Consider the following 23613-nt stretch of genomic DNA (forward strand, 5'->3'; position numbering starts at 1 on the left):
GGGCCCCATCCAGCTGGCGCCTGCCGGCAAATCCTTGCAGGGTCTTGCCCGGCCTGGTCCTACGTGAAGGGACATGCTGCCGGGGCCAGGCGGCAGGCGGCAGGCGGCAGGGAGGCCTGGGCCCCGCTCCTCGTTCACAGCCTCACCCTGTGTGGACTCTCCAGCCCTCCTGGAGCCTCGGTTTCCCCATCTGTAAAGAAAGACCCAGGTCGTGCAGCTTCCCAGGGGCTAGGGCCTCACCCATCCCTGTCCTGCCAGGCACTCAGGACACCCGCAGCTCTTGTTCCAAAAGGGAAAGAAGGGGCCACCATGGGGGCACATGCCTGTAACCCCAGCACTTTGGGAGGCGGAGGCAGGAGGGCTGCTTGGGACCAAGGGTTCGAGACCCTCGCACCCTGGACAACATAGTGAGACCTCACCTCTACAAAAAAGTTTTAAAAATTTAAAACAGGCCGGGCGCGGTGGCTCACACCTGTACTCCCAGCACTTTGGGAGGCCGAGGCGGGCGGATCACCAGGTCAGGAGATCAACACCCTCCTGGCTAACACGGTGAAACCCCGTCTCTACTAAAAATACAAAAAATTAGCCGGGCGTAGTGGCGGACGCCTGTAGTCCCAGCTACTCAGGAGGCTGAGGCAGGAGAATGGCGTGAACCCGGGAGGTGGAGCTTGCAGTGAGCCGAGATTGCGCCACTGCACTCCAGCCTGGGCGAGACAGCGAGACTCCATCTCAAAAAAAAAAAAAAAAAAATTAAAACAAAAGGAAGTCACTTGCTCAGAGGCACACGGGTCGAAGCGGCCCAGGCAGGCTCAGCCCACACCAGGCCCTGGGACCACCGTGCCCAGGCTCCCGGAGCCTCCACCTGCTTTGGGGGTCCCCACTGCCTGCTCACCCCACATCGGCACACACCTGCCACAGTGCCTGGGCTCCCAGTCCCGCTCTGTCCTCAGTCCTCGCCACCCCAGCCACCAGCTCCAGGGCCCAGGCCAAAATCCTTCCAGGCCCCTCGTCTCCCTCCAGGCACCGGCGCCACTCACCTGGACACCTGCCCCAACCCCACAGAGCACTGCCCACGGACCATCCCCCACCAGGCGCTGTGAATCGGGCTCACCACCCCACTCAGACGCCCGCGCCACCTGCTGTCCTCAGGTCCGACCCCACGCGACCCTCTCCCACCACGTTGACTTCACTTCTGTGGCTCAACTGGGTGCAGCAAGTTCCCACCCAACGGCCTCGGCGCGACTATTCCGCTGCCTACATCGCCTGAGCCGCAGCCCACCCTTATTCAGCTCGTGGCGACAGTCACCTCCCTCCGAGTCCTCAGCTGCCGCAGGACTGGCCGCTTGACCTCCCAGGTGCCCTCACCACATTCGCCACCGCCCAACGCAGCCCGGCTCTGGGCTGGGCAAACATCTTCCGTAAAGGACCGGGCAGCAAGTGTTTTCGGCTTCGTGGGACACGCAGCCCCAAGCATGGCCACTCAGCTCCCAGCTCTGCCGCTGCAGCGTGGGGGCCACCAAGGCCGGCAAGGGAACAAATGGTGTGGCCATTGCCAATAAAACTTTGTTGACAAGAAGTGGCATGGACAGATTCAGGTGGGGTCTCACGTGGCCACTTGTTCCCATCTGCAGCCTGACGCCCAGCAACCTGAGGGCTCCAAGGGGTCAGCGAGGCAGTCCCGTTAGCACCAGAAGACTGGGCACCCTGAGCCCCACCTGGCCCACACGAGGTGCTCAACAAAGGTCTGGAGCCCAGGAGTGGACCTCACACTTTCACGAGCCGACTCCCACAGCGGACCCCAGCGCCCAGGTGAGCTCGCTTGGCACCTGGGCCCCCGGAAGCAGCACACGAAGGGGACTCCCTCTCCTCCAACAGCAACCTGGGACGGAGGGGGCACCCAGCTTTCTCACGGGGCCGGCTGCCTGTCCCGTGCCTTCTAAGGGCTTTACCCCATGATTCTCCATGCAGCCCAGGAGAAAGGCAGCCATCACACCCACTTTACAGACAGGGACACCGAGGCCGCATGTCCCCGGCTGGCATGCAATGGCGCTGGGTGTGAACCCAGGAGGGCCAGCCCCCAAGGCCTCTCCACTGGGACACCCAGGCTGTGGCAGTCACAGTGCCTGACCTGCATCCTGGGAGGCGGCCAGGGCAGGAAAGAATGGGAAACTTTCCGTCCCCAGTGTCCTCAGCCTCCGCCTGGGCCCTGCTGACTTGCAACAAGAGACACCACAATCCCACTGACCGCTTTTTTTTTTTTTTTTGAGATACGATTCTGCTGTCACCCAGGCACGCAGTGGCACGATCACAGCTCAGTGCAGCCTCGGCCTCCCAGGCTCAGGTGATCCTCCTGCCTCAGCCTCCTGAGTAGCTGGAACTACAGGTACATACCATTACGTCTAGCTACTTCTTTTAATTTTTTTTAGTAGAGACGGGGGTCTTGCTATGTTGCTCCGGGCTGGTCTCAAACTCCTGAGATCAAGTGTTCCTCCTGCCTCAGCCTCCCAAAATGCTGGAATTACAGGTGTGAGCCACCGTGCCCGGCCTCCCTGACCTTTTTACGCAGACCACCACAGCTACAGGGAGGCCCTGGTGGCGGTGCTGACTCCCTGCCCGGCCGTCCTGTGACCACACTACACTGTGCTCCAGGCAGGCGGGGCCTCTGCTGGGGCCATGCCCTCTTCCTGCCCAACGCCCACAGGTCTCCCTCGGATGCCACCTTCTTGGCAAGGCCTTCCCAGCCACCTCATTCTACCTTGCCCTTCCTCCCTGGCACTGCTGGCCTCATGCACCTGATGTTCACCAGGATCTGCACTGTGCTGAGCTCTTCCGGGAGCAGGGGACGCCGCAGGAGTGGCACAGACGGTCTTGGCCCTCGCGGAGCTCTCGCTCAGGAGGAGATGGTCAGAAAACACGTCAGCAAAGCCATATGTTTCAGGTGGTGACAAACGCTATGGTGGCACAAACAGGGAAGAGGAACCGGGAGGGCAGGGGACGGAGGAGGGGAGGCCGCTGTGTGGTGACAGCAGGGCAGGGAGGCCTCACAGAGAGGAGATGCTCCCGCAAAACCTGGAAAGCGCTAAGGGAGCAAAGGACACAGATGGGAGGAGGGGCATTCCGGGGTGGGGGTGGGGGGCAGCCGTGCAAAGGCCCCGGGGCAGGACCATGCCCTGCATGCTGGAGGAACAGCAAGGGGCCCATGGGCCTGCAGCAGAGTGCGGAGGGGAGGGCAGGGAGGGCCCGGGGCAGGCTGTGCAGGGCCTGATGGGCTTCAAAGAGGACTGTGTCTTTGACCCCGAGGGAGGTGGGAGCCATGGAGGGCTGCGAGCAGAGGAGGGTCGCGACTCGGGCCGCAGGTTTTTAATGGGGTCCTCCTGGAATGTGGGACAGGGAGCAGAGGAAGAGCAAGGGCGCCAGGCCTGGCTCAGGGGGCAAAGGAGGACTGAGCTGGACCGAGGAGGACCGAGCTGGACGGAAGAGGATTGAGCTGGACCGAGGAGGACCGAGCTGGACGAAGGAGGACTGAGCTGGACCGGGGAGGACCGAGCTGGACCAAGGAGGACCAAGCTGGACCGAGGAGGACCAAGGAGGACCGAGCCAGACGAAGGAGGACTGAGCCGGACGAAGGAGAACCGAGCCGGACGAAGGAGAACCGAGCCGGACAGAGGAGCACCGAGCTGGACCGGGGAGGACCGAGCCAGACAGAGGAGGACTGAGCCAGACGGAGGAGGACTGAGCTGGACCGGGGAGTACTCAGCCAGATGGAGGAGGACCGAGCTGTACGGAGGAGGACCGAGCTGGACCGGGGAGGACTGAGCTGGACCGGGGAGGACCGAGCTGGACCAGGGAGGACTAAGCTGGACCCGGGAGGACCAAGCTGGACCCGGGAGAGGCAGAGGACAGGGAAGGAGTCAGTGGGTTCTGGGCCAGTTCTGAAGGTGAAGCTGCCATCATTTGCCGCCAGATCAGCCGTGGAAGTGGGGCAGGGGCAGGGATGCAGCTGACCTTTCCAGGGCATCACAGAGACAGATCAGCCGTGGGAGGGGGGCAGGGGCAGGGATGGAGCTGACCGTTCTGGGGCATCACAGAGACAGGACAGCCTGGGAGAGGCTCAGACACGCCCAGGCCACAGCTCAGACCAAACTCCACCACAGGCCATCGGCCCACACAGCGGGCACAGCCGCATCCCAAGCCCCAGCCTTCCCGAGACCGCCCCCACGTGCCCCACGGCCACGGCCCATGGAGATGCCATTCAGGCCACGCCTCAGGAGCCAGGAGCCCGGGCAATTAGAGGAACCAGATTCTAAACACCAACGAGACATTGCTTTGCCTCCCATCGGATCAGCCGAAATCGCCAAGGACGATGACACTGGGAGCTGGCAGTGCCGTGGGAAACGGGCAGCCTCCCTCGGCCCCTGTCGGACAAGGCTCCCGCTGTAGCTGAGCTTTCTGGAAGGTGTCGCCATCGCTTCTAACAGCGAGCGGTGACTCCAGAAACCACGGGCATGGGCCTCAGCAGGGGCCTGGAGGCACCGATGGTGGAGAGGCCGGAAGGGGGCGGCCAACCGGCACGACAATCACCAAGCATGAGCGCCAACTCATCCCAGGCTCAGCCCCTGGCACACACGGTCATCACCCCACTTCACAGACGGGACGCTGAAGCCCGGGGAAGTGACGGCCACACAGCACCTGAAGCGCAGAGCTGGGAGGGGGACATCGGCGGGACCAACTCTGGGGCTCCCCCTTAACCACTGCCTGGCGCTCGCCCTCTCTGCAAACCGATACCAACATAGGGTGGGGAGACTCCAGATGACCAGAGATAAAAAGCAAGCAGTTCACAGAGTCATAAACATGTGGCATTTCTCACCAGGGCCGTCCTGCCCCCAGGGGACACTGAACGGTGTCTGGGTCACTTGTGGCTGTCACAACTGGCAGGTGCTCCTGGCATGGAGTGGGCAGAAGCCAGGGGCGTTGCTCAGCACCCCTAATTTCCTGACTCAAAATACCTCTGCCAAGGCACAGAAGCCCCAGTGAGGCATGAAACCATCTCGGTGAAGAACAAGCAGGCCCCTTTATGTGCTCACGTCTCTGTGGCCCAGCCAGGCACAACCTAAACTCACCAGCGCTATCAGGAGGGATGGCGTTGGAGGAGTGAGGCAACTCTGAATTTTAAAAATTCAGAGGCAATATATGGCCAGCTGGGGTCAGATTTCTGTGGATTTCAGGGATGGGCAGAGATGCCAGACCCTGACCTTCCAGGCCTCCCCAGCCCCCCACCCCCCTATCCCCCCACTCCCCCGCTCTCCCACCCCACCACCATGCTCAGCCTGGAGCTGGCAACTTTATCTGTCCCCAGTGCTCCCAGAGCCCCTGATAAGATGAATGGTCGCGGTGTGGTTTTCTTTTGGTCAGCGAGTCCTAGGCTACTTTGTCTCTGACCAGCTGGGATCAGAGGGCTGACAGCGGAAGTTGGGGGGCCCAAGAAAGGAACCCGGGCTGGGGCCTGGTGCCCTGCCTGGGTTCCTCCACCATGTCTCTTGCTGGCCAGGCCAGGACACCGGCTGCCCGCAAAGAAAGGGGCGAGACCACTGGCTCTGGGGAAGGAACCGGGTCACCTACCAAGCGGTTCCAGATGGCCGCCGGGAGGGAAACCACGAGTGTCTTTCAAGGCGGGGGGTGGGGGGGGGACTTGATGACTTCCACACTCTCTCTCTCTCTCTCCAGACATCTCCCCAACTCCCAGGCAGCACGCATCGCCCGCCCGCCCGCTTGCCCGCCTGCCAACCAAGGAAGCTTCGGGAGGCCTGGGGGGAGAAGGAGGACGGATGCCCGTGTGGGTGTCTACAGAGACGCTGCTGCTGGCTGCCTGGGAGGAGCAGAGGATTTTGTGAATCCGGAAACTTCCGATTTGGGAGCTTGTGACCTCGACTGAGAAGGAACTGTTCCCTTCCTCTGGGCTCTGCACACCGTCCCCACAGAAGGGAAGGCCCAGCTGCCGCCACCTACCCGGCTGGAGGTCCAGGAAGCAGCTAAAAGGGGGCATGAGACAGCCGTGCCCCCCGCCCAGCCCGCAGCCCCACCAGTGTGTCCTGGGGGAAGGCTCGGGGAGAGGGAAAGGGGGCGACAGGGCACCCTGTGTGCACAGCCGGGGCGGTGGAGGCATCTTGAGATGTAACCCTTTCCTCCCCTCATTTTAGCAGGGAGGTAAACTGAGGCCCAGGAAGGTGAGGAAAGGTCGCGCACCCGGACTGAGGTCTGGGGACTTACAGAAAGGGAGGTGACATCAGGAGGTGGGCACGTACGGCCTCAGACACCCCCGCCTCCACCCAAGCAGCCGCCACTCACACGACGGGCAGCCCCTGGGAGCGGGTCAGGCAGAACGGGGATCCCCAGCGGCGCCCACGCCGAGTCGCCCCCGGCCCGGGAGCGGTGGGAGGTAGCCCCTCGCAGGCCTCCCGCTTCCCGGCGCGGCTTCAGCTCCGTCCTCCCCGGGGCTCCAGGGGACTGCCCCGCCCCAGGCTCCCGGAACCGGCGGCGCCCCCGCAGCGACCGTGCAGCCCCCGCCCCGGCCCCGCAGCCCCGCGACCCTCGGCGCTCGGACGAGCCCAGCGGGCCGCAGCCCCGGGAGGCCGGGCCGTTACCTGCCGCCGCCCCGCTCTCTGCCGCCCACGCCGCCTCCGAGGGCACGGCCCCCGCCTCAGCGCTCTCCGCCTCGTCCGGCACCTCCAGCTCCATGGCCGCGCGCGGACGGCGGCGGGGGCGCCCGAGGGGTACCCGAGCTGCGACCGCCGCCGCCGAACAACAAGCGCCGCCGGCCAAGGGAGGGCGCGCCGAGCCGGCGCGGGGCGGACGGGGTGGGGCCTGCGTGCGTGCGACGCCGCGGACGGCGCGCGGCCAATCGGGGCTCGGGGGCGGGGCCTGCTTGCGACCCGCAGCCAGGAGCGCCTCGAGTGCCCCCTCGTGCCCAGGGGTGGGAGTACAGAGCCAGGCTCGCCATTCCATCGTATGAGGTCAGTAAGATTGACAGGCACGATATGTATCAATAACATTGCTGTGCACAACACATACCAATAACATGGATCTACACAACACATGACAATAATATGGATCTATACAGCACGTGCCAATAAAATGGATGTACACAGCACATGCCAATAACATGGATCTAAACAGCACATGCCAATAACAGGGACCTGCACAGCGCATGACAATAACATGGATCTGGCCGGGCGCGGTGACTCACGCCTATATTCCCGGCACTTTGGGAGGCAGAGGAGGGCGGATCACCTGAGGTCAGGAGTTCAAGACCATCCTGACCAACATGGTGAAATCCTGTCTCTACTAAAAATACAAAAAATAGCTGGGCGTGGTGGCGCATGCCTGTAATCGCGGCTACTCGGGAGGCTGAGGCAAAAGAATCGCTTGAACCCGGGAGGGAGAGGTTGCAGTGAGCTGAGATCGCACCATTGCACTCCAGCCTGGGCCACAGAGTGAGACTCTGTCCCAAAAAAACCACACATGGACCTACACAGCACATGCCAATAACATGGAGTTACCCAATGCATGCCAATAACATGGATATGCACAATACATGCCAATAACATGGATATACACAATACATGCCAATAACATGAATCTATACTATATCATTAACATGGATCTACATAAAACATACAAATAGCATTGCTATATGCAATACATGTCAATAACATTGCTATACACAATGAATACCAATAACATTGATCTACACGCTACCTGCCAATAACATTGATCTACACGCTACCTGCCAATAACATTGATCTACACACTACCTGCCAATAACATTGATCTACACACTACCTGCCAATAACATTGATCTACACACTACCTGCCAATAACATTGATCTACACACTACCTGCCAATAACATTGATCTACACACTACCTGCCAATAACATTGATCTACACAGGGCCGGGCGTGGTGGCTCAAGCCTGTAATCCCAAGACTTCGGGAGGCCGAGGCGGGCGGATCATGAGGTCAGGAGATTGACACCATCCTGGCTAATATGGTGAAACCCCGTCTCTACTAAAAATACAAAAAATTAGCCAGGCGTGGTGGCAGGCACCTGTAGTCCCAGCTACTTGGGAGGCTGTGGCAGGAGAATGGGGTGAACCTGGGAGGCAGAGCTTGCAGTGAGCTGAGATCGTGTCACTGCACTCCAGCCTGGGCGACAGTGCAAGACTCCATATTAAAAAATATATATATATATATCTACACAATACACGTTATTAACATTGATCTACGCAATACATATCAATAACATTTGCAATTAACTACCTGTTTATTATCATATTGCAAATAATATTTATATTCCATTGTTTGTATTACGTAAGTATAGATATGTTGTTATTGTTTTCTTTATATTATTTTATCAATAATAATACAGTTTGCTATTATAAGAAACATATAATTATAGAAATACATAATAAATTATATATATTTATGCAAATGTAAGTAGCAATATTTATATTCTTTTTTTTTTTTTTTGAGATGGAGTCTTGCTCTTGTTGCCCAGGCTGGAGTGCAGGGGGGCGATCTGAGCTCACTGCAACCTCTGCCTCCAGGGTTCAAGTGATTCTCCTGCCTCACCCTCCCAAGTAACTAGGACTACAGGTACGTGCCACCACGCCCGGCTAATTTTTGTATTTTTAGTAGAGAAGAGGTTTCGCCATGTTGGCCAGGCTGGTCTTGAACGCCTGACCTCGTGATCTGCCCGCCTCAGCCTCCCAAAGTGCTGGGATTACAGGTGTGAGCCACTGCGCCTGGCCATATTTATGTTCTTTATATAAGCACATAATAAGGCTTATGTTGTTTATGTTAATTTAAGTAATAATGTTTATATTATTCACATAAATGTAAATCATAATGATTATATTACCTATGCACATAAATAATGTTTGGGGTGGGCACAGAGGCTCCCGCCTGTAATTCCAGCACTTTGGGAGGCCAAGGCAGGAGGATTACTTGAGTTCAGGAGTTCTAGACCAGCCTGGGTAACATAGTGAGCCCTCTCATCTCTACAAAAAAATTGTTTTTTAATTAGCCAGCTACTTAGTAGGTTAAGGTGGGAGGACTGCTGGAGCCCGGGAACTCAAGGCTGCAGTGAGCTATGATCGCACCACTGCACTCTGGCCTGGGCAACAGAGAAAGACCCCGTCTGTCCCCGCAAAAAAAACAAAACAAAAAAAACAAAAAGACAAATTCTGTGTGGTTCCGCTCCTAGGAGGTCCCTAGAGTTGTCACATTCACAGAGACAGAAAGTAGGATGGGGCGTGACAGGGGCTTGGGGGGAGATGAGGAGTGAGTGTTTCACAGGGGCAGACTTTCAGTCTCAGAAGATGAGAACATTCTGGAGATGATGGCGGTGATGTTTGCACAGCCATGGGAATGTGCTTAAGGCCACGGAGCTGTGCTCTTAGACATGGTGAAAATGGGCCGGGCGCGGGGGCTCACGCCTGCAATCCCAGCACTTTGGGAGGCCGAGGTGGGCGGATCACCTGAGGTCGGGAGTTCAAGACCAGCCTGACTAACATGGAGAAACCCCGTCTCTACTAAAAATACAAAATTAGCCAGGCGTGGTGGTGCGTGCCTGTAATCCCAGCTACTTGGGAGGCTGAGGCAGGAGAATCACTTGAACCCGAAAGGCAGAGGTTGCAGTGAGCCAACATGGCACCACTGCACTCCAGCCTGGGCGACAGAGCGAGACTCTGTCTCAAACCAAAGAAAAGGAAAAGAAATGCAGTTTCCCAGGCTCCAACGCAGACTTCGCACACCAGAAACTGGGCGGGGTGGTGGGGGGGTAAAATCCGGGTGTTCATGACTTCCCCCTTCCAGGCAATTTGGATGCCAGATAAAGTGGAGGAAGGGCTGGAGGTTAGATCATTGATGAGGATAATGAAGAGGAAATATACTTAAAAAAAAAATACTAAAACTGGCCGAACAGTCATGACTTAGAGACGCAAAAGTCAACATCAAAACAAGCAGTTAAAAGCAGCCTGTTGGCCAGGCGCGGTGGCTCATGCCTGTAATCCCAGCACTTTGGGAGGCAGAGGTGGGTGGATCACCTGAGGTCAGGAGTTTGAGACCAGCCTGGCCAACATGATGAAACCCCACCTCTACTGAAAATACCAAAAAAGTAGCCAGACGTAGTGGCACATGCCTGTAATTCCAGCTACTCGGGAGGCTCAGGCAGGAGAATCGCTTGAACCCGGCAGGCAGAGGTTGCAGTGAGCCGAGATGGCGCCACTGCACTCCAGCCCGGGCGACAGAGTGAGACTCCGTCTCAAAAAACAAAAACAAACGAACAAACAAAAAACTTTAAAAAAAGAAAACTAGGGCAGAGATGGGGTGACAGGAGGGGAGAGGCAAGGGACAGAGAGGAGGGGCTGGGGTCCGGGAGAGCCACCAGCCTTCTGTGCCTTCCCCGCATCCCCCCACGCCCCCTGGTCGGCTGTCCCCATTACGCAGGGTGGAAAACCGAGGCTGCCCGGCTGGGGCCGGTTGCGTGGTTTCTGGCGCCGCCTGGTGGCCATAGTGGCTACTACCGTCAACAGGAGGTACTGCAGGCTGGAGGGACCCTAGTCCATTCATTCGAAAAACATGTATTGAGCACTTACTGTGTACCAGGCACTGTGCTAGGCCACAGGACACGGCAGGGATGAGCACGACAAAGTCCATGATCTCTGTGAGCATTTTAATTTATTTATTTATTTATTTTTGAGCCAGCATCTTGCTCTGTCGCCCAAGCTGGAGTGCAGTGGTGCGATCTCGGCTCACTGCAACCTCTGCCTCTGGGGCTCAACCGATTCTCCCGTCTCAGCCTCCTGAGTAGCTGGGATTACAGACGCATGCCACCTTGCCCGGCTAATTTTTGTATTTTTAGTAGAGATGGGGTTTCACCATGTTAGCCAGGCTGGTCTCGAACTCCTGACTCAAGCAATTCTCCCACCTCAACCTCCCAAAGTGCTGGGATTACAGGGGTGAGCCACTGAGCACAGCCTTAATTTTTTAAATTTTAATTTTAATGTACTGGTAAAGATGTGGGGGGTGTCTCACTATGTTGCCCAGACTGGTCTCGAATTCCTGGCCTCAAGTGATCCTGCCACCTTGGCCTCCAAAGCACTGAGATTATAGGTGTGAGCCATCATGCCCAACCTTTCCTGGTTAATTTTATTTTATTGAGATAGGATCTTGCTCTGTCACCCAGGTTGGAGTGCAGTGGCACAATCACAGCTCTCTGCAGCCTCAACCTCCCAGGGTCAATTGATCCTCCCACCTCAGCCTCCTGAGTAGCTGGGACTACAGGTGTGTACCACCACATCTGGCTAATTTTTTAAAAAGTTTTCTGGGCTGGGCGTGGTGGCTCACGCCTGTAATCTCAGCACTTTGAGAGGCCGAGGCAGGCGGATCACCTGAGGCCAGGAGTTCAAGACCAGCTTGGCCAATATGGTGAAACTCCGTCTCTACAAAAATACAAAAATTATCTGGACATGATGGCTGGTGCCTGTAATGCAATCCCAGCTACTCGGGAGGCTGAGGCAGGAGAATCACTTGAAACCAGGAGGCGAAGTTTGCAGTGGGCCAAGATCACACCATTGCACTCCAGCCTGGGCAACATAGCAAGACTCTGTCTCAAAAAAATAAAATAAAATAAAATAAAAAACAAAACAAAACCAACAACAGCCAGCAGCAACAACAAAAAAACTTTTCTAGGCCAGGCTCGGTGGCTCACGCCTGTAATCCCAACACTTTGGGAGGCTGAGGCGGGCGGATCACTTGAGGTCAGGAGTTTGAGACCAGCCTGGCCAACATGGGAAAACCCCGTCTCTACTGAAAAAAAAAAAAAATTAGCTGGGCGTGGTGGTGCACGCCTGTAATCCCAGCTACTTGGGAGGCTGAGGCAGGAGAATCACTTGAACCCAGGAGGCGGAGGTTGCAGTGAGTCGAGATCGCGCCACTGCACTCCAGCCTGGGTGACAGACGGAGACTCCATCTCAAAACAAACAACAAACAAAAGATATATAAAAATTTTTCTAGAGATGGGTTTCACTGTGTTACCCAGGCTGGTCTCAAATTCCCAGGCTCAAGTGATCCTCCCACCTCGGCCTCCCAAAGTGCTGGAATTACAGGTGTGAGCCACCACACCTGACCCTTTCTTGTTTTTTAGATGAGGACAGCAAGAAGCCCCTGTAATTTGCCCCAAGCCACACAGCGGGGAAGTGGCAGAAGCTTCTGTACGTAGGAACCCAGTCACTTCGTAGCAGAGAGGCAGACTGCGCACAGATCTGCGGTGGGGAAGGGAGTGCGTCAAGCCGCAACCTGATGGGCCAGCGTGCCTGGCAGGAGGCTCAGCAAGCACAGAGGCTGGGCAGCTCCAGATGCAAGAAGCAGGAGGGAGGGACTCTGGGAGTGTGGTCCATTCATGTCTGAATGTAGCCAACGAGGGTTTCCTAAGCACCTACTACGTGCGGACGCTTGATACCAGGGCCTCGGTGGTGAGGGCACAGGCAGGAGCAAGCTCACCTCTGGGCAAGCAGGGGTTAAGGCCAGTTGCTCCCACGTGAGGGCACCTTGCGACAGAGTCACACACCCAGCCCTCCTGCTGGCCCGCCCCCTCACCCTGGTCCGTCTCCCTGTGTCTGTGGTAGTCAGTTCCACTGGCAGGGGACCTGCCTCCCTGTTGCCACCACAAGAGAGGAAAAGTTGGTCAAACAGGTGAGGAGGCCAGAGCTACAAGCCTTGGGTTCCCTCCCCACCACCCGTGCCAGGCAGGCACCCGGGCCCTGGCACCTGCTGCCTGCCCAGAGGCCACCCAGCCTCCTAGACAGGTAAGTCCCCCGCCCCACTGTGCTTTTCCACCCAGTGTGCATTGTCTGAGCTGGCCTTCCCCAGCTGAGGGTCCTTGGACTCCCCCCCCAACCTCCCCCGCCACGAGCTGTCTCCCCGGCTCCTCGGAAAGCAGGAAACTGACACTCCTGCGTGGGCATCTGACATAGTTTCGTGGGGATTATCTGACCGGCAGTTACTGCACCTGGCGGCCTGCCCAGGACGCTGAGCTGGAAACTTAAAAGAGTCATTGTTACCTAGGTGGCGCAGGGACCGGGGAGGCGGCAAAGGGGCACAGGTTGGTCTCTGATCCCCCTAACTGAGGAGGGGAGGGGATATCAGTCCAGACGGAGCCTGGGTTTACCTCCTGCAGCCCGAGGCCAGGAGGTGACAGGTGGGAAAGGCTGCGACCTCACCCATCTCTGAGCCTCCTGGAACTTCTTAAAAGGCTCCCAAGCTTTCAAACAACTGCGTCTCCCGCCCCCCAACCCCTCACCCTGTTCTCACCGCTGGAACCTCCAGGAGCTTTGCAGGGAGGGATTGGGGTGGCCTTTCTTTTGCTAATTTTTTTTTTTGAGATGGAGTTTTGCTCTTGTTGCCCAGGCTGGAGTGCAGTGGTGCGATCTTGGCTCACTGCAACCTCTGCCTCCCGAGTAGCTGGGATTACAAGCGCCCACCACCATGCCCAGCTAATTTTTGTATTTTTAGTAGAGACGGGGTTTCACCATGTTGGCCAGGCTGGTCTCGAACTCCTGACCTCAGGTGATCCAACCCCCTCGGCCTCCCAAAGTGCTGGGATTACAGGCGCGAGCCACCACGCCCAGCCTTCTTTTTCTAATCTTTACCCCTCCGAGCAAAATCTCTGTGGGATGGGGCAGAGGGGAAGGAGGAAGGAGCGCTCAGAGCCAGAGAGGGGAGGGGTCGGCGGCAAAAGTGTTTTTCTGGGTCATTTGCTCCCAAATGGGAGGACCAAGGGAGCTTCCTGGTGAGCCAAGTGTCCGATTGCATCTCAAGTCTCTCTCCAGAACCAAGAAGGTCCCCCGGGGCCGAGGAGGCATGGATGATCACATAGTGGGGGACAGAGCAGCCTGGCATTTGGGGTCACCTTGTGGCTGTGTGGCTGCAGAGCTCCCAGGGAGCAGTCTTGCTTGAGATTCGGGAGTCCGTGGGGGTGGGCGACATGGATCCCACCTTGCCTGGGTTTTGAGAGCAAACCCGTGGACTCAGTTAGATCTGGCTTCCACGCCTCCCTTCTCTCCGGGTCTCTGTTTCGTGCTCTGTAAAATGGGGATATTGAGGGCCGGGCGTGGTGGCTCACGCCTGTAATCCCAGCATTTTGGGAGGTCGAGGCGAGTGGATCACAAGGTCAGGAGTTCGAGACCAGCCTGGCCAACATGGTGGACCCCTGTCTCTACTAAAAATACAAAAAATGAGCTGAATATGGTGGCAGGCGCTTGTAATCCCAGCTACTCCAGAGGCTGAGGCAGGAGAATTGCTTGAACCCAGGAGGTGGAGGTTGCAGTGAGCCGAGATTGTGCCACTGCACTCCAGCCTGGACAACAGAGTGAGACTCTGTCTCAAAAAAAAAAAAAAAAAAAAAGGGTGGGGGGCTATTGAGTCACCAAGTCACAGGGCTGTTGAGTGCCGGATGTAATAAAGCGGGTAACAGATTCTCGGTCATTCTGGGGTCAAGACGAGCTATCCCGGTCCGAATTGGAGTCCTCTGGTCTCATTGGCTTCCTGGTTTGTAGAGGATGAACCCTGGCTCAGAGAAGGACAGCCACTTACCCCGGGCCGCACAGCCAAGTAGAAATGTCAGGCGGCAAAGAGTTAAGACGCAGAGGACAGGGAGCTGGTGGCGGGGGTGGTGCTCTGGAGGCTGGCCCTGCCCCCAGCTGATGCCTCAGGCTCAGCATCTCGAGAAAGTCCTGCCCCCTGGCTTGGTGCTTCCTCGTGGCCCTGAGTCCCGGGGAAAGTCCAGGGCAGGGAGTATGGGTACTTGTTCTTCCTCTTTAGGGCTGGCCAGGGGCCAGGGGAGCTGTGTTTGCTCAGGGTGGAACCTGACACCCTTTGGAATGGATTGAGGTTAGCGGAAGCCTAGGCTGGGGGGAGGGGTCGCCCAGGGAGCGAACGGGCATTTATTGTGCACTTACTGTATGCACGAGTGTGGGGTCACCAGGCCTTGGAGATTCAGCAGTGAGCAAGGCAGGCCAAGCTTCCTGCTCTCGTGGGGCGCATATTTTGGTGGGGAAAGACAGACATGAACCAAGAGCACAGTAATGGAGCCAATGGCTGCACAGAGGGTAACATGCGTGAGAGGCGCTTTGTAACTTTATTTTACTTTTTATATTTTTTTGAAACGGAGTCTCGCTCTGTCGCCCAGGCTGGAGTGCGGTGGCGCGATCTCGGCTCACTGCAAGCTCCGCCTCCCGGGTTCACGCCATTCTCCTGCCTCAGCCTCCCGAGTAGCTGGGACTACAGGCGCCCGCCACCACGCCCGGCTAATTTTTTGTATTTTTAGTAGAGACGGGGTTTCACCGTGTTAGCCAGGATGGTCTCAACCTCCTGACCTTGTGATCCGCCCGCCTCAGCCTCCCAAAGTGCTGGGATTACAGGCGTGAGCCACCGTGCCCAGCCTTATTTTATTTTTTTTTGAGATGGAGTCTCGCTCTGTTGCCCAGGCTGGAGTGCAGTGGAACGATCTCCACTCCCTGCAACCTCCACCTCCTGGGTTCAAAGCGATTCTCCTGTCTCAGCCTCCCAAATAGCTGGGATTACAGGCGCCCACCACCACGCCCAGCTAATTTTTGTATTTTTAGTAGAGACAGGGTTTCGCCATATTGGTCAGGCTGGTCTCGAACTCCTGATCTCAGGTGATTCGCTCACCTCGGCCTCCCAAAGTGTTGGGATTACAGGCGTGAGCCACCGCGTCCGGCCAAAATGAAGGGAGAGCTTTAGATGCTGGCCTGAAGACATTTGGCTTTATGATATTAAAGGATATTTTTTCCCAAAATAGTAAAATCATTACTCTCATACAAATACAAAATGAGGCCGGATGCGGTGGCTCACGCCAGCACTTTGGGAGGCCGAGACGGGCGGATTACGAGGTCAGGAGTTCAAGACCAGCCTGGCTAACATGGTGAAACCCTGTCCTACTAAAAGTACAAAAAAAAAAAAAAAAAAAGAAAGGTGCTTTATGTGTCTACTTAATTCATTAATTAATATGGGAACCGGTAAGACTTTATAGCCTATACAGAGGGGAATTAATTTGTTTCCTTTCTTTCTTTTTTTTAAAAATTGAAAATAGAAATGGGGTTTTGCTGTGTTGGCCGGGCTGGTCTCGAGCTTCTGGGCTCAAGTGATCTGCCCGCCTCAGCCACTCAAAGTGCTGGGATTTCAAGCGAGAGCCACCGACCCGGCCTCAGCATTCTTGATTGCCTGTGTGTGCGTGTTCTTTCAATTCTCCTCTGGACCAGACACGGTGGCTCACGCCTGTAATCCCAGCATTTTGGGAGGCCAAGGCAGGTGGGTCACTTGAGCCCAGGAGTTTGAGACCAGCCTGGCAAACGTGGTGAAACTCTGTCTCTACTAAAAATACAAAAATTAGCCAGGTGTGTTGGCGTGTGCCTATAATTCCAGCTACTTGGAAGGCTGAGGCAGGAGAATTGCTTGAACCTGGGAGGCAGAGGTTGCAGTGAGCCGGGATCGCACCACTGCACTCCAGCCCCAGAGACAGAGCAAGACTCCATCTCAAAAATGTCATTCCGTGCCCAGAATGACAGCACCTTAGCGTAGACGGTTTCCATGGGGCAGGGGGCCCCCTCCAGCCCTGGGACACTGTAATTCACCTTTGGCTTTCCCACTGGGGGCCCGAGTGGAGTTAGAAGCATGGAGAGGCAGCCCAGGGGATCCTTAGTGGCAGATGCTTAAACCTTTGAGCCTTCCCTGAAATAGTGCTCAGGGTCAAAACCGGGATCCCCGTTTTACAGATGAGGAAGCTGAGGCAGGGGCTGGAATTCACACGGGCTCTGCTTTTCTCTCTCTGCTGTGGAGCTTCCTTCTAGAGCTCAGCCGTCCTCCCTTTTGGGGGAAATGGCATCTTTGGCATGGCTTGGTGGCTCCCGCCTGGAATCCCAACATTTTGGGAGGCCGAGGTGGGAGGATCGCATGAGCCCAGCAGTTCAAGACAGGTCCGGGCAACATAGCGAGATCCCGTCTCTACAAAATATACAAAAATCTGCTGGGCAGGGTGGCGTGCACCTGTGGCCCCAGCTACACAGGAGGCTGGGGTGGGAGGATCGCTTGAGCCCAGGAAAGTGGAGGCTGCAGTGAGCTGTGATTGCACCACTGCACTTCAGCCTAGGTGACAGAGCAAGACTCTGTCTCAAAAAAAAAAAAAAAAAGAAAAGAAAAGAAAGTCCCCTGTTGAACACCCTGAGCTGCATTCCATACTCCAAGCTTCTAGCAGGTTCCACACTCCTCCTACTTCAAAGTGCCCCCCATGAGTCCTACTTCAAAGTGCTCCCCATGAGGTCCTCCAGCCTCCCCAGGACGCCAAACCCTGAGACGTTCTTCAGCCCTCCAGTGCATTAGGGCTGAGCCGGCCACACCTAGAATCTGCCCTTCCTCAAAGGTCGTTCGGCTCTCGGCAACCCACAGACCGGGGCATCTCCTCCCACCTGGCTGCCCTCCATCTCTGCTCTCTGTCTCTGCTCCTGCCCCGTCCTCTCCACACGGCTTCCTTAAAACCTCCCAGGGTCCCCCAAAACCCATGACGCCAGTCTAGTCATGAGGGAAACAGCTGGTCCCCAATGTCCCCACATTGAGAGTTATTCTGCAAAAGACTGCCCAGCACAGACTAACAGGTCACAGAACAGGAAAGACAGAATCGGTCACAGCCCAGCGGTGTCTAAGGAGACGTGACAGCCAACTGCCAGGTGGGATCCTGGATGGGGCCCTGGGGCGGCAAAGGGCCTGCGGAGAGACGTGAATAAAGTGTGGAGTTCAGTGAACAAGGTTGTACTGATGTTGACTTCTTGGTTTTGACATATGTACCCGTGTAATAATGTTAATGTTAGTGGAAATCAGTTGGGTGTATAAAGGAATTCTCTGTGTATTTACTTTTCTGTAACTTTAAAATTATTATTATTATTTATTTATTTCTTTTTTGAGACAGAGTCTTGCTCTGTCGCCCAGGCTCTGGAGTGCAGTGGCACGATCTCAGCTCACTGCAACCTCCGCCTCCCAGGTTGAAGTGATTCTCCTGCCTCAGCCTCCCGAGTAGCTGGGACTACAGGCGCCCGCCAACATGCCCAGCTAATTTTTTTTTTTTTTTTTTGTATTTTTAGTAGAGACGGAGTTTCACCATCCATGTTGGCCAGGATGGTCTCCATCTCTTGACCTCGTGATCCACCTGTCTCGGCCTCCCAAAGTGCTGGGATTACAGGCATGAACCACCACGCCCGGCCTATTATTATTACTATTATTTAATTTCTTTGTTGTTGTTTTGAGACAGAGTCTCTCTCTGTCACCCAGGCTGGCTGGAGTGCAGTGGCGCAATCTCAGCTTACTGCAACCTCTGCCTCCCGGTTCAAGAGATTCTCCTGCCTCAGCCTCCTGAGTAGCAGGGATTACAGGAGCCTGCCGCCACACCCGGCTAATTTTTGTATTTTTAGTAGAGACAGGGTTTCATCATCTTGGCCTGGTTGGTCTCAAACTCCTGACCTCATGATCCTGCCTCAGCCCCTCGAGTAGCTGGGATTACAGGCACGTGCCACTACGCTTGGCTAATTTTAGTATTTTTAGTAGAGACAGGGTTTCACCATCTTGGCCAGGCTGGTCTCAAACTCCCGACCTCGTGATCCACCTGCCTCGGCCTCTCAAAGTGGTGGGATTACAGGTGTGAGCCACCGCGCCCGGCCCGTTCTTTTAGTATTTATTGAGCGCATACTGCATACACAGTGATGGGGCTGCAGGAGGACTGATTGACAGACACAGTGGAAGCCCACAGTCTTTAGGGGAGACAGACAATAATTGAATAATCGCATATGTAACTAAAAAGTACAATTAGGCCGGGCGCGGTGGCTCACACCTGTAATCCCAGCACTTTGGGAGGCCGAGGCGGGCGGATCATGAAGTCAGAGTTCGAGACCATCCTGGCCCTGATCCACTGGGGGACCTCAGCCCAGCCCCTGCTATCTCTGGGCCTCAGTTTTCCCACAAGCACTCAGAAGGGGTTGAGCTGGCTCATCCCAGGGAGACCGCCAGAACTCCACCTACCCTGCATCCTCCTGTCCCTCACCCTGCTCAGGTCACACTGGCCCTGAACACTGGTTCCCAATCACACGTCATATACTTGGCTTGCAACAGTTTTGTTGACTGAGTGACTGAATGCACAGAAGAATTAAGGCACAAATGAAGTAGATTGCTGAAAAGCAGATTTTCTCTTTTTTTCCTTTTCTTTTTGCTATTATTATTTTTACTTCGTGAGGCAACAGTAGAAAACCAGGTTTTTTGTTTGTTTATTTGTTTGTTTGTTTGGTTTTTTTTTTTTTTGAGATGGAGTCTCGCTCTGTCGCCCAGGCTGGAGCGCAGTGGCGCAATCTCGGCTCACTGCAACCTCCGCCTCCTGGGTTCACGCCATTCTCCTGCCTCAGCCTCCCAAGTAGCTGGGACTACAGGCGCCCGCCACCACACCCAGCTATATTTTTGTATTTTTAGTAGAGATGGGGTTTCACCATGTTATCCAGGATGGTCTCGATCTCCTGACCTTGTGATCCGCCTGCCTCTGCCTCCCAAAGTGCTGGGATTACAGGTGTGAGCCACCGCGCCCGGCCAAAAGCAGGTTTTTAATTCATTAAGGTGATCCGAAGGTCAGGGTTGGTGGGAATAAGGGGCTTAAGGCCATGCCCATCTCCAAAGCCTTGGATTTGAACCCAGGTTTGGAGGATGGTACTAGGGAGCCATCGAGTGTTCTTGAGCAGGGCGTGGATATGAGAGCAGACGGTGGGTGGTTGGAGGAAGACAATGTGTCCTGGTGCAGTTATCCAGCTTCCTCTCTTAGAGGGGTTGACAGTGGGATTTCTCTGCATTGCCCATTGACATTTGGGGCCAGATCCTTCTCTGGGATGGGGCCGTTCTGGGCAATGCAGGGTGCTGAGCAGCATCCCTGGCCTCCACTCACTCATGCCAGGAGAACCTTCCAGGTTTATTTTTTTATTGTTTCATTTTATTTTATTTTTTCAAGTTGGAGTCTCGCTCTTGTCATCCAGGCTGGAGTGCAATGGCGCAATCTCGGCTCACTACAGCCTCTGCCTCCTGGGTTCAAGCAACTCTCCTGCCTCGGCCTCCCGAGTAGCTGGGATTACAGGCACCCACCACCACACTCGGCTAATTTTTGTATTTTTAGTACAGATGGGGTTTCCCCATGTTGGCCAGGCTAGTCTCGAACTCCTGACCTCACGTGATCCGCCTACCTCAGCCTCCCGAAGTGCTGGGATTACAGGCGTGAGCCACCACGCCCGGCTTGTTTTATTTTTGAGATGGAGTCTTGCTCCATTGCCCAGGCTGGAGTGCAGTGGCGCCATCTCGGATCACTGCGACCTCTGCCTCCCAGGTTCAAGTGATTCTCCTGCCTCAGCCTCCCGAGTAGCAGGGATTACAGGTGCCTGTCACCACGCCCAGCTAATTTCTGTATTTTGAGTAGAGACGGGGTTTCGCCCTGTTGGCCAGGCTGCTCTCGAACTATTGACCTCAAGTGATCCGCCCATCTCAGCCTCTCAAAGTGCTGGAATTACAGGTGTGAGTCAGCGCGCTCGGCCTGGTATTGACCACCAAAATGTCTCAAGACGTTGCCAAGGGTCCCTTGGCAACTGGTGAGGCACTGGCTTGGCGTTCGAGGTGCAGGGGCAAACAGAGCTGCAGCCAAATCCCTCAGGCCAGCTCACCATCTGGCCTCAGTTTTCTCAGCTGCAAAGTGGGCACACGAGTGTTGTGTGTAACTGGGGCTGCAGCCAAGCATATGCCAGTAAACATGGCCCGGGAGCCCCATTCACTGCTAGGACTTTAACCCACTTATTTCTTTATTTATTTTTGAGACAGCGTCTAGCTCTGTCACCCAGGCTGGAGTGCAAGGGCAAGATCATGGATCACTGCAGCCTTGACCTCCTAGGCTCAAATGATCCTCCCACTTCAGCGCCTAGAGGTGCCTGCCACCACACCCAGCTCATATATATATATATATATATATATATATATATTTTTTTTTTTTTTTTTTTTTTTTTTTTGAGACAAAGTCTCACTCTGTCGCCCAGGTTGGAGACAGTGGCACGATCTCGGCTCACTGCACCCTCTGCCTCCCAGGTTCAAGTGATTCTCCTGCCTCGGCCTCCCGAGTACCTGGGATTACAGGCGGGTGCCAACACGCCCAGGTGACTTTTTTTTTTTTTTTGAGACGGAGTTTCGCTCTTGTTGCCCAGGCTGGAGTGCAATGGCCCGATTTCGGCTCACTGCAACCTCCGCCTCCCGGGCTCAAGCGATTCTCTTGCCTCAGCCTCTCTAGTAGCTGGGATTACAGGCATGTGCCACCACACCCAGCTAATTTTGTATTTTTAGTAGAGACGAGGTTTCTCCATGTTGGTCAGGCTGGTCTCGAACTCCCAACCTCAGGTGATCCGCCCACCTCGACCTCCCAAAGTGCTGGGATTACAGGCACGAGCCACCACGCCTGGCCCATGACTGTTAGTACAGACAGAGTTTCACCATGTTGGCCAGGCTGGTCTCAAACTCCTGACCTCAAGTGATTCGGCCGCCTTGGCCATCCAAAGTGGGATTACAGTCGTGAGCCACTGTGCCCAGCCATAGCCTATATATATATATATAATTTTATTTTTTTTTGAAACATAGTGTTGTGCTGTCTGCCCTGTCACCCAGGCTGGAGTGCAGTGGCGTGATCTCAGCTCACTGCAACCGCCGCCTCCCAGGGTCAAGTGATTCTCTTGCCTCAGCCTCCTGAGTAGCTGGGATTACAGGCGCCTGCCACCACCCTTGGCTAATTTTTCGTATTTTTGTAGAGATGGGTTTTGCCCTGTGGGCCAGGCTGCCTCGAACTCCTGACTCAAGTGATCCTCCTGCCTTGGCCTCCCAGAGTGCTGGGATTACAGGCATGAGCCACTGCACCCTGCCTAAGATATTTTTTTAAATTTTTGTGGATGTGGAGATGGGGGTCTCACTATGTTGCCCAGGAATGAGAGTGCAGTGGTGTGACCATGACTTACTGCAGCCTCCACCGCCTGGGCTCAAGCAATCCTCCCACCTCAGCTTCCCAAGTAGCTGGGAGTACAGGCAAGTGCCACCAAGACTGGCTAATTAAAAAAAAAAAAAAAAAAAAGGCCGGAAACGATGGCTCACGCCTATAATCCCAGCACTTAGGGAGGCTGAGGTGGGCGGATCACAAGGTCAGGAGTTTGAGACCATCCTGGCTAACACGGTGAAACCCCATCTCTACTAAAAGTACAAAAATCAGCCGGGCATGGTGGCATGTGCCTGTAGTCCCAGCTACTCGGGAGGCTGAGGCAGGAGAATGGCGTGAACCCGGGAAGCAGAGCTTGCAGTGAGCTGAGATTGCGCCTGGGCAACAGGGCGAGACTCCAACTCAAAAAAAAAAAAAAAAAAAGTGTGTGTGTGTGTGTGTGTGTGTGTGTGTGTGTGTGTGTGTAGAGATGGAAGTCTCACTCTGTTACTCAGGCTGGTCTCTCCTGGCCTCAAGAGATCCTCCTGCCTCGGCCTTCCAAAGTGCTGGGACTACAAGCGTGAGCCACTGTTCCTGGCCAAGCCTCCTATTTTGAAGACGCTGAAGTCAGAAAGCCTGTAGGACAGGAATGCAGGATTTTCTTTTCTTGCGTTTTTTTTTTTTTTTTGGGGCGGTGGGGGGCGGGGTGGACAGGGCCTCACTCTGCGGCCCAGGCTGGAGTGCAGTGGCGCAATCTTGGCTGACTGCAACCTCTGCCTCCCAGGCTTAAGTAATTCTCCTGCCTCAGCCTCCCTAGTAGCTGGGACTACAGACGTGCGCCACCACGCCCAGCTAATTTTTGTATTTTCAGTAGAGACAGGGTTTCACAATGTTGGCCAGGCTGGTCTCGAACTCCTGACCTCAGGTGATCTGCCCGAATGCAGGATTTTCTACCAGCTCCAGTCCCCTGCAGAACCCCTGTCCAATTTTGCCAGACCTAATCAGAGACTGCTTTGAGCAATGGCAGCCACGAACCTTGACGTGTGCGGGCCGGTAGGGAATGATGTGTTTTTCTCACGACTCATTAAAACAAATACACGGCTATTTAAAAATTGCTGGACTGGCCGGGCGTGGTGGCTAACGCCTGTAATCCCAACACTTTCAGAGGCCGAGGTGGGTGGATCACCTGAGGTCATGAGTTCGAGACCAGCCTGGCCAACATGGTGAAACGCCGTCTCTACTAAAAATACAAAAATTAGCTGGGCGTGGTGGCCGGCGCCTGTAGTCCCAGCTACTCAGGAGGCTGAGGCACGAGAATGGTGTGAACCCCGCAGGCGGAGCTTGCAGTGAGCCGAGACTGCGCCCGGCACTCCAACCTGGGTGACAGAATGAGTGTCCGTCTGCGGGGTTGGGGGTGGACATCGCTGGACCTTAATCATCTAAAATGATTTTTTGCGCCACCTGCTGGTGGCGGGGTGTCACACAGGGAAGGGCTGAGCTGCCTGTAGGTATACAGTAGG

General features: G+C 55.5%; 1 protein-coding gene across 5 annotated transcripts in view; it reads right to left on the reverse strand.

Moving 5' to 3' along the window:
- Positions 1 to 6859, reverse strand: part of PIP5K1C (phosphatidylinositol-4-phosphate 5-kinase type 1 gamma) — a 72097-nt gene extending 65238 nt beyond the window's left edge. For 4 of the 5 annotated variants that reach the window (XM_034945862.3, XM_034945860.3, XM_034945861.3 and 1 more), the window contains exon 1: positions 6642 to 6846. In XM_034945862.3, the coding sequence (XP_034801753.1) occupies positions 6642 to 6735 (94 nt within the window). In that variant the 5' untranslated portion in view covers positions 6736 to 6846. Of the gene's footprint in view, positions 1 to 6641 lie in introns of all 5 variants that reach the window. The other variant, XM_034945863.3, reaches the window with a different exon arrangement.
- Between the last annotated feature and the right edge of the window lie 16754 nt (positions 6860 to 23613).

The sequence above is a fragment of the Pan paniscus genome, chromosome 20 (assembly GCF_029289425.2).
Source record: "Pan paniscus chromosome 20, NHGRI_mPanPan1-v2.0_pri, whole genome shotgun sequence".
Lineage (NCBI taxonomy): Eukaryota > Metazoa > Chordata > Mammalia > Primates > Hominidae > Pan > Pan paniscus.